The 10,702-nt window shown below is 36.4% G+C and overlaps 1 protein-coding gene across 1 annotated transcript; it reads right to left on the reverse strand.

The window, feature by feature from the left end:
• Window positions 1-1,462: 1,462 nt before the first annotated feature.
• ARL6 (ADP-ribosylation factor-like 6) lies at window positions 1,463-8,391 on the reverse strand (the record flags this gene model as incomplete). Its single annotated transcript, XM_010295549.1, has 4 exons — window positions 8,269-8,391; window positions 5,862-5,923; window positions 4,014-4,082; window positions 1,463-1,557 (listed from the first exon to the last, which is right to left on the reverse strand). Coding segments are annotated over exons 1-4 (349 nt in total), but the record flags the coding sequence as incomplete, so codon positions are not given.
• Window positions 8,392-10,702: the final 2,311 nt, after the last annotated feature.

Here is a 10,702-nt window from a genome sequence, read left to right on the forward strand (position 1 = left end):
CTAGTGTTTCTGTGATTCTGTGAAATACAAAACTGCCCTTTCCTGGTTCTAGGGAATGTACTAGGCGGCCACAGCCGCGGTCTTTCAGAACTAGATGACAAAAAACACATCGATAACTGAACAGTGCTGACCTGCTAGATCAGCATTAATAACTTATTAATGCCTAAATGAAAAGTCCCACCTAATCTTGCATCTCCTTACCCTTAACATTTTCACTCTTTCGCCATCTAATAAACAAATAATTTATTACAGCAGTCTTTACCTCCCATCCTTGGTTGTATGTGGTTTCTATTTTACCAACAGAATCACCTTTTACCACTGTGGTTAATACCAGCTTTGGTACAAAGTTCCCTGGCCTCCATGTAATCCACCTGCAGCCTCTGGTTCACCTCATCCTCCCTTCTGACCTTTGCAAGACTGTCTTTTCAGTGTCTGCATTTGAAGAGGCCCATACCTTTGAACGTGAAATGAAGAGGGCCCAGTCAGCTCACACATGCTCAGCTACACCATCTTTGTTGATGAACCGAGGTATTATATGCAGTCTTGATGGAAAATAAAATCATAGTAACGTAACTGCCTCTATCACCTACTGCTTTTCTTGGCTAGAAATGCAAGTCAGCTTCTCCTTTCTTACTTTCAGTATGGTGACCCCGCAAATTAAGGCTCTACCAGCTTAATAAATAAATAAGAAATTACAGGATTATTTCACTTCTAGATTTCCTGCATGTAGTTTTATAATCTGGTTAGTCAGAGCAACTACCTAATGTGCTGAAAGTCAAAATTGCATATTGCTTACAAAAACACTGCAGAAAAATGTTGGTTATATGGAAGGGCGAAGAAGCCAAAAATTGACCAATCTCAGAATTTAAAAAAGTGTAGCCTCATGTTAAAAAACCACCACAAACAAACAAACCCCCTAAAACTAACCCCATGATCACGAATCCTCTTGTATCCTTTTCCATCCTATGTATCATCTTACAGGCAATTGAAACTGACTGGTACAATTATCCATGCTTATTTCTGGCTAAAGCATAATAATAAGAAGAGATAATGAAAATTAAAAAAAAAAAAATTAAAAGTTACCTTAAAGGAATTAGCTGTCTTTATCAAAAAATCCAGACAGGGAGATACTTTTTTGTATGTGCTCATCATCACATACTAGCTCTCTAGCTTCCAAAGGAACAAAGTCTATTCTTCCTCAAAACAATGCAACTGTTGATCTATATTGATTAATAAGAGATGATCCAACTCAGTGTAGCCAACTGAAGTATGATCAGTTTGTAAATGCAAATAGGTATAAAAAAACCCCACTAAACTTATTGAAGGCTATTATTGTTCTAGTACTCATGAATGGCTAAAATATTTGTAAAGTACTCAGAATGCAGAATGTGTCAGATAAGAAGGGCTTTTCTTAAGACAACATAACAAATAAGGAGACAGAAGAGTAAAAAAGCCTCCTCACCTGGATGATTCAGAAGGGTGTCAAGTTCTTCTTTGGCCACAACCATTCTTAATTTGTCACTGCTATCAATGACAAAAATAATGGCTTGGCCTTCTCTGCATAACATAAAAAGAGCAAAGAGGCAAATTATAGGTTCTCTTAAACTGTAAAAAAAGGCTTCAGAAGAATCATCAAAAAAAAGCAAACAAACCTGATGTTTTTTCCTCTAATTTGCTTTTTTATTTCCCATTAACAATTGAGTCTAGTCCTATTTCTGAAATTCAACCTTTTGGTAGCCTGCGTAATTTTTTGAGACATGAAGTTGTTAGCCGTGTGACTCATACAAGGTTCAGTCTACACAGACCCTTCAGAAAAGCTTGATTTCACTACTGAGGCTGAAAATGTAACTCTGAAAATGTAACCAACTGCTATTCTGACAGTGTGGTCAGACAGACACAGAGAATCTAAAGACAGTTATTTGTAGAAATTTTTTATTTCCTACACTAAAACTAGTCTATTTAGAAAGGTCAATCATCTTTTTTGAAAAAAACTGTGTGTCCACAGCTGTTTAACAACTAGGCATATGCAGATTAATTTAGCTTTTACCAAAGTCTGCATAAACAAATTTTGCTTTTGTTTTGAGTAACAGGTAAAAATTTTCTACTATTTCAAATCATTAAGACATTTTGCTAGCAATATGACCACAGTCACAACATATATACATGCTATCCAACTCATCATTTCAGGATATTACTGATATTTTATGACTTGACGTTCCATTTATTGAAACATTTTAAAGCAAAATAATGTCTGACCAATTCAGATGAACAGTTATAAACACCCACAAAAAGTATTTTTAATCTACATTTTAATGTAATATTCAATCTTCATTTTACATTTCTCTGAGAGATCATTACAGATACATTCTTCACCCCCAAGAACCTTCTACCTTCATATTTTGGTGAGAAACAGTCCTAGACCTACTGAAAAACAGAAATAACTTGACCAGCCTAAGATTTTATGAGAAGGTCCATTCTTTTCCATAGTACAGAAAAACTTTAACAGCAAATAAAGCTTTTGCATATTAGCTGAAAATGCCTAAGTAATTTTTATGAGCATACAGTGTTTTTCTACAGGAATTAGAGTCCTAGCATGTTTTTACTACCAAAAAGTAACTTCACAAACAAGTAACAGTAATAGGGACACAACATGAGTTTATATATATTTAAGACAAGTGTATTTTGAAGACAGTTGAACTTGATCTTCGAGGTCTTTTCCAGCCTTAATGATTCTATGATTCTATACGATAATTTCAAGCCAAATAGAAGAAAAGGGCAAGCTTTAAGTAGTCCAAAGCAACTACTTCGACACAGATACTTGATCAGATTTGATTGACATTTTGCAATTCTTGCAAAATTAAATCTTGCTTAACTTTCTAAACTGAACAGCACATTATTATTTTTCTATTATTCTTATAAGTTAATTTTGAATATGTGACTACTGCAGGGAATCAGGAACAGATACAAGTGCACATTTCACTGTCAGCATTACCTAAGAAACTCCCTTACTGTTAAGAGGAAAAAAGTAGTTTATGCCACACAAGGGAGAAGTTACTGCATTAAACAGAGCAGTAATAGAGTCAGAAAAATTATTTGCTTATGAAGCACTCAGCTAGCACTTTGAGAGCAGCCTAAGGGCATCAGTTATTGAAATAAAAAAATTTGGAAGACATACGTCTGACACTCTTGAACAATGAAGATCTCCTACCCACATAAGTTTTCAAATTGCTAACACATTTTGCACAGAAAGGAGATGAAGTGTTACTCCTCAATTAAATAATACTTTAAGGTCTATCACATTAAATATTAATATTTAATCAATATTATAATTGTCAGAATTTCTCCATTCTATCTCTCCAAGCTATGTATGTGTGGTTTACTACTGTTCACCTTATTTAGAGCAGCACCAGCTATTACAGAATAACAATGAGACAACATAAATGAAGATTCAAGTTTCATTAGAAGCCAGAAAAACAGAAAATGGTGTCTATTACCAATAAGGCAATACCACAGTGTTATAAAGTACAGCGAATATTCTGCTTAACAAATAACACCTAAGAATACTTGGTCAAGTTCTTAGTTACATGTGCCTCATTCTCAGAGATTAATTTCCCCCACCTCTAAAAATCTCAGCCATCAGCCAATATCTTTTGGTTCTTAAGTCACTTACCTACAGAAGAACAGAAAAACAGCAAACCTAACTCATCTTGGTCCTTTCTTACAGGATTGGTTTTTCTGGTTTCAACATTTAAATCCCATCTCTAGTATGCTTCCCCAATATTCAAGTCAACTAAATGTCCCCAAAAGCATGCTGATTAACAGCATATAAAAAGTTTTCATTTTTTAGAACAGAAAGAAAAGTTGTATTTATCCAGAATGACCTTCTGTCAAACACCAGGTGTAAGTCTTCTCTGAATCATTTCTAACAACTAGATATTAGCATACTTCTGTTTAAATAACATACTTGACAGCTAATATGAGCAGCAAAGCTTTAAAATAAATGATAGGCTTACTTGTAGTAATGTTCCCAGAGGTTTCTGTATCTCCCTTGACCTGACATATCAAACACTGTGAAAGACAAGCTACAAAGAAAAGAAGTGTATGAGGCACAGAAACAAAGAACAAAACCCAAACTATTTTCTCTGCTACCCTGACAGAAAAAAAGCCAGATCAACTTGAATCCTAATCCACTGAGAAAGATTCTCACAGGAACTCTGGTTACTCTATCTGCCTTCAAGCCAACCTACCCAGTTTTGCAGTCTTAATATAGAAATATTTCACAATGGAAAACATGTTTGTTTATTCTCTGAATAAAAGAACTAAACCAGTTATGAACAGTTATATCAAATACAAAATAAGTTCCCATTCAGCCTGTCTTTTTATTACATTAGTACCGTATATTGTTTATACTGTTGAGTAAATGAAATTCAGATGAGCCATGACTTAAAATCCATAGCCTATCTTAAATTCTGTCCCTAGACAGGCACTAATAGCATCCAAAGGCTTCTGTATGCAAAATAAAAGGCTTTTTAAAAAAATAAATAAAAATTCCACCTTCAGAAAAAAATTACCAGAATGTGGTTTTTTTTTTATAACAGGTTACCTCAGGTGACCAAGCTACAGAGGGCAGTCTTCACAACTTTGAGATGTGACCCATATGCTAAATACAGCAAGCCAACTTAAAGAACATGACAAAAAATTCTGATCCACTCCTGAAATGTCTACAGAAGCAACACCAAATTCAGTATTACGCTTTCCTGTTTTGGGTAGTCCCAAAGAGCTCCCTGAGTGGAGGCCACACCAAAACGAGGAGGTTTTGAAAAGGAAGATCTCCAATCATCCTTTCCACTCTATATCCAGACATCATATAACTCTAGACTAGCTGCTCTGCCATGTATACAGTTATTAGCAACCCCCAAACAATGTTCTGATTGTAATATTAGATTAATGAAGTTTTGGGGTGGCTTGTGGGTTTGTTTGGGTGTTTTGTTTTTTTAATCATTCTACATGGTGTATTTTCGGGTCATCTCTCCTACTACAGGATCAGAATAAAGCAATATAAATCAACTTGCATTCTCATACAGCTAAACCCCAAACCTGTCTTATGTGCTTTACTGAGGCAGAATACAGTTGTTGAGCCTCCTATACAAACATGAAACCTATCAATCCCACACATCAGCTCAAGGAATAAACAATTTTCTTGCAGATCTCCCATCCAGTGGGGCATGCTGCTTGGTTTGAAGACTAACTGCACCCATTAAAAATACACTGTGAAGGCTACAGAATAATAAAATAATATCCTATGTTACCACCTTGAGGTATCTTTGTCTCACGACATTCCTTTTCTATATCTTAGCCTTCATTCAACTAATGATTTCTTCCTCCTTTTCCTGACCTTTGCCCCTGCCATCTTTACATTACTAATGCTATAACCACCATTTTTCCTTTAATGAGATTAGACTGCAATCTCTTCAGAGTCCTTCCAGTGAGAGTGCTTAATGGAATATACATTACCATCTAAGCAACTGTCTCTTCTCAAGTCTGTAACAGTGCCCTATTCTGAAATTCTTAACAGACAGAAATCAGATGCTTATACACGCTATTGCAAAACTTTTTTTTTTTTTTTTTTAAATTAAACGTGTACATAGTTTTATAGCAGCACAAAACATAGAATATATTCCAACACTGTCAGTCCGGGATCATGGTTTGGACTCCTGGGTACTACAACATTTCAGCAAACTGCACGTTATGTCATTATATGACCACACATTATACTCACATCCCACTGAAGGAGGTAATTAAGTCCAACTATCGTATATTAATTACTACTGCTAAATGGAGAAAATGAAAGAAACTAGTACCTCGATGTCTTGAATTTCTCTATACTGAATCCTATTGTTGGAACGATGTCCTGAGTCTGAGCCTTTAAAGGAAAGAAGTACAAATTTTAAAATCAAGTTAGAAAACATAAATATTGAAATATATTTGAAATATGAATACATTACAGATCTATTTTTCCCCAGACTTTCTACATATACAGATAGTACAGATAGTCTGTGTGTACAAGTATGTGTGGATATTACCTATGAAATAGGAGGTCGGTTAACATGGAAGATAACAGCTTCAAGATTATGACTGAGGTTGAAGTTCACAATATTTGTGCACTTTGGAAATGACAGTGTCAACCCAAACAAGTCTGCACAATACCCCAAGCCTCTGAGATAAAAAAAGGTATACTTCTAGCATGATATTAGGTCGGCCATGCTGCCAACTTCTATCAACAGGCCAGAGGACTCTATTTGACATTGGGAATTATACAGCAGACATTACAAAATGGCCTAACCATAGCTCTATTCAAACTACCACACCACTGGAAGAAATCACCATTTACCACAGAGGAATGGCAAAAACATAAAGCATTATTAATAGATTTGTGTGATAACCAAGTTTACTGCTGAGCTAGCCAAGGAACCTATCAGCTAAGCTGGTACAACAGAATAGCTCCTTTAAGCAGCATTGATATTGAGCAGGCAGAAAGGTCACATTCCTTAGATTACAGAGCTGTCTGAGAAAGTGACATGCACTCCTTTTACAGAATTTCTAGAGCCCGTTATTAAAAACACTATCTGTAAGCCATTGACTCCTCGCATACAACTGAAGGAAGCTTGGCTTTTTCATCTGCAGCTTCATTATGAAAATAGCATTCCACCATCGTACACAGTTTAGTCAACAGCTCCTGTCAACAAGGGAAAATTTGTGCAGAGTACAGAAGGTGTTACATCTTAACATATTTCAAATGCATTTATCGGGCCCAGAAGAAACAACTGCGAACAGATGGAAAAACACTTGTATTTGCCAGACAACTGGTATATTGCTCCTAGGGCAAAGCAGCAGTTCTTCTTAAGAAGACTGGGTTGATTCAGAGCTCAAAAAATCATCTGCCCATTGATCTTACTAAAAATAAACAATTTCATCAAGTCTGATCTAATTACATTTGTTGCACGTTAGAGAATCTGTCACCTCTTGCAAGGATAGGACTGGCACAAGTTGTATGCAAAGCTACCCTCCTAAAGCATCTCAGATGAAATGAAAACATTCAGAAGTAAATTCTCATTACACAATTTACAGTAAAGCAAACAAATTCCATTTTTTGTACTTGTGCAATTCCCTTGGGACCTTCTCCAATACCTATTATTGTGATAAATCTTGAAGTCTGCATTCAACTCTAGTTAGGAATCCTTTACTGCCTAAGGCATGACATAAAAACCCTGCTACAATTAAAGTCTCAAAAATTACATAAGTATATAATTTGTCTGGTACAAATTGTAGCATTTCCCCCAGAGGACTAGGAACAGATAGTAAGCAGTTCAGAGCCTTTGTTTATAAATCTACTTAATTTTCAGTGTAAGAATAATTGCTAGGAATGGATGAGTAGCAGACTCTTTACCAACTTACATTTTTTAAACAATATCCAGTGTTACTCTTCAGGAAAAGATCAGTGGAAGCTAAAAAACAAAAGCTGTGTCCTGATGCAAACAGCAGAAATCACAGTATCCCAGATGCATGTACCACGGATGCACAAGCCTCTGGCTTTGAACATGCCTACCAAAATTCATCTATTTCTATTCCATAAACACACCTAGAAACAAGGTAAGCCTACTTTAAATTTTGCTCAGAATGCTAGGCACTCCTAGTAGCCTGAAAAACACTTTTCACTGGATGAATGAACTGCAAGTATAAATGCTAGTTATTTTGAAAGCTATTCTTTTAAAAAATGCTGAAGTTGCCATTAAGTGTGCATCTTCTCATTATTTCCTACTTTATTATTTATTATATACTTATTATTTCTCAGGAAGATATTAAAATAAACATTATAAATGTAGACAAGTTGTTATACAACTGTATGAATCCCAAATATTCGACACATCACTCAATTCCTACAGGACTGCAATTACAAGTGACTTAAGAAAGTCGTTTCAGATCCTGATTTCAGCCATCATAAACCTTTCCTTATTGGGTAATCTTAAAAAATATGTGCCACATTTACCAAAAAAACACTGCTAATGTTTTCATAATATGCATGTGGATGCTTACATTTAGTTTTAGTTAGTTGGAAACTCTTAAAATGTATTTGTCCACTGTACTAAATCGAAAAGGTCTTCACATCTTTTCCGTGGTTACATTTAGTGTAACAGCATACAAAACCAGTTTAAACAAACATCAGCTTTGCAGTAAAAACACCAACAGTAAAGTAAGTAGGCTACTTACGTTGGAAGGTTTAAGTCTATTTATGATTGTTGTTTTGCCACTATTGTCCAAGCCAAGGCACAAAACGTGAACCTCCTTTTTCTTCAGCCCAAGCCATCCCGCTAGCTTGTCAAACAACCCCATAATTCTGGGTCAAATACACAGGGATCACCTGTTCAGAAAATGAGAGAAGGAAATAGCTGTTGGAAAACTGTCACATGTACAGCAGCGCTAGCACAGTAGGTGGACATGTGGCTAAGCAGTCCTTAAACTTTTAAAAGGACAGTGTGAATAAGACACTATACAAACACTGTCACAATGGGTTTGCTTGGTATACTAAGCAAATGGAGTGTAAGCTGATTATAGCGAAGAGGCCTTGATACAAAAGTAGATTGGCCGTTTATAGCCCTGTCTAGATAACGCGACGTCCTTGATTCACTGGGTAGCAATATTGCCATCATTCTGAGTGGTCCAAATAGCCCAACTGCAATGCCGCCTCACCTTCCACCAAACTGAAAAAAGGAAGACCATTACATTTTACTTCAAATTGTCAGCAGTCCAGTCAGTTACAATTTAGATGACAAAGCAAAACAGTATTTCCCTTCTTCAGCACCTGCTATGTAATTTATTGAACTCTGAAGTAAATCAAGTAGTCAATTCAGTGCAAACTCTAATTGTAACAGGCTTTGCTGATATTAATATGTATAAATTAGTAACTCATTGACTACAAATAGAAACTGATTATAATAGATCCAACAGACATGAAGCCAGCCACCGTAACATTCACCCATACCTCAGACAGACACTGAACTCCTACTCCTGCCCAGACACTGACTGAAATTACCTGGCAGTGGCATATTTGAAGGAGCTTACATCACGCGTTCCCTTGTGGTACCTGGCTAAACGTACTTTCCAAAGAGGATAACCCTTGTCTATCCCAAACCAATTCCACTAAGAATAATTCCAGCAGCTAGACAGCTGAAATATTTGTGATGCATTCAATAATAAAGCATTTAATTAATGCCAGGGGAATTTTGTGGAGTGGTGAAAGCTCTTTTTTCTCTTAATAAAGAAAAAACACACAGCACTGGACAACTTGGATTGCAATGTTAATCACCCCAGAAAATCATGCCAGGAGGAGGAAGAGGAAAAAACAATGCAAATGACAAGTACTTGGTCTCACTTCTTCATTAACTGATTACAACATTATTATTAACTACATTTTAATGGAAATAATTTTTAAATATTTGAATTTAATCAAGTCACAGAAGCCATCACCTTTGTTTACGGCATAATTTTTTTAAAAATACAGATCCTTTTTAAAGCTTTATCTAGTGCATTTTGATTCAAGACTAGTAGTAATCTACAGAGTGGCTATGTGTGTAACAGCTACACACAGTTGTCACTAGATTAAACAAGCTCAACATTAGTTACAGTAATTCCCTCAAAGAAAAAAATAATCCTTATTTTTCTTCTAACTTTCTTTATTTTATGCCCCAGTCCTTTTTTAATATACATATAACTCTGAAGGCAGATTAAGGTTTACTGTTTATTATCAAATTAACCTGACAGAACCCTGCTCCAAAACACATTACTTTCTAGTCCAATCGAAAGCCTTATCTATTTATTCTAGGTCCAAATAAATACCTTGCAGGTACTCTTAAGATGGAAAAAGAAGAAAATGCAAGCACTTAAAAGATACTGCTAGGGCTTCACTTGTAAACCCAAAAGTCTAAATACACATTCTTTGACAACAGTTCCTAGCAACATTTTAATTATAGACACTTCATCTACAATTTTTTTCATAACAGTTGGCAAAGTCATTATTTAAGAATACAATGGGTAAAAATGTACCTCTGACTTCTGACCCTGCCCCTTTTCTCCCATTCTTTTCCTCAGCTGTGAAGAGTTACAGCAGCTACAGCTGGCACAAGTTCCTTTTTTTGCCAGCTGACATTCAGCCCAGAATGCTCTATAGCATATGTTAGACATGTTCTAGAATTATTCAAGGTAGAGTTTGGTCCAAGAACTTGTTATCAAACTCTAAAAATCTTTATCAAGAAGCCTGTTTGAGGCATCAGTGATTATTCTTGTGACTAACCAGGCTGCAAAACTCTTGACAATAAACCAGTCATGTAAAGCCTTGAGAGAAGCAGTGAGCTGCCGCTAGGAAGCGGAGCCAGCTGAGCCGCACAGGTCTGCGGACATCCCCTGCGAGGTGCCCGGGCAGGCACGGCACTTCTCTCCGGTGGCTGCTGAGCAAGACATCGCAACCCACCACTCCAGTTACCAGCACGCTAAGCTAAACGCGACAATTCACAGGGTGCGATACGCAGCATGTTTCTGAGAAGCAGATCAGAGCAGATGGCCTGCAGAGGCCCCTTCCAAACTAAACGACACTAGAAGCCCACTTAATTCACGTAGCTTACTCGAAACGCCTGAGATACCACGGCTG

This window comes from Phaethon lepturus, unplaced genomic scaffold (assembly GCF_000687285.1).
Source record: "Phaethon lepturus isolate BGI_N335 unplaced genomic scaffold, ASM68728v1 Scaffold57649, whole genome shotgun sequence".
In the NCBI taxonomy this organism is placed as follows: domain Eukaryota; kingdom Metazoa; phylum Chordata; class Aves; order Phaethontiformes; family Phaethontidae; genus Phaethon; species Phaethon lepturus.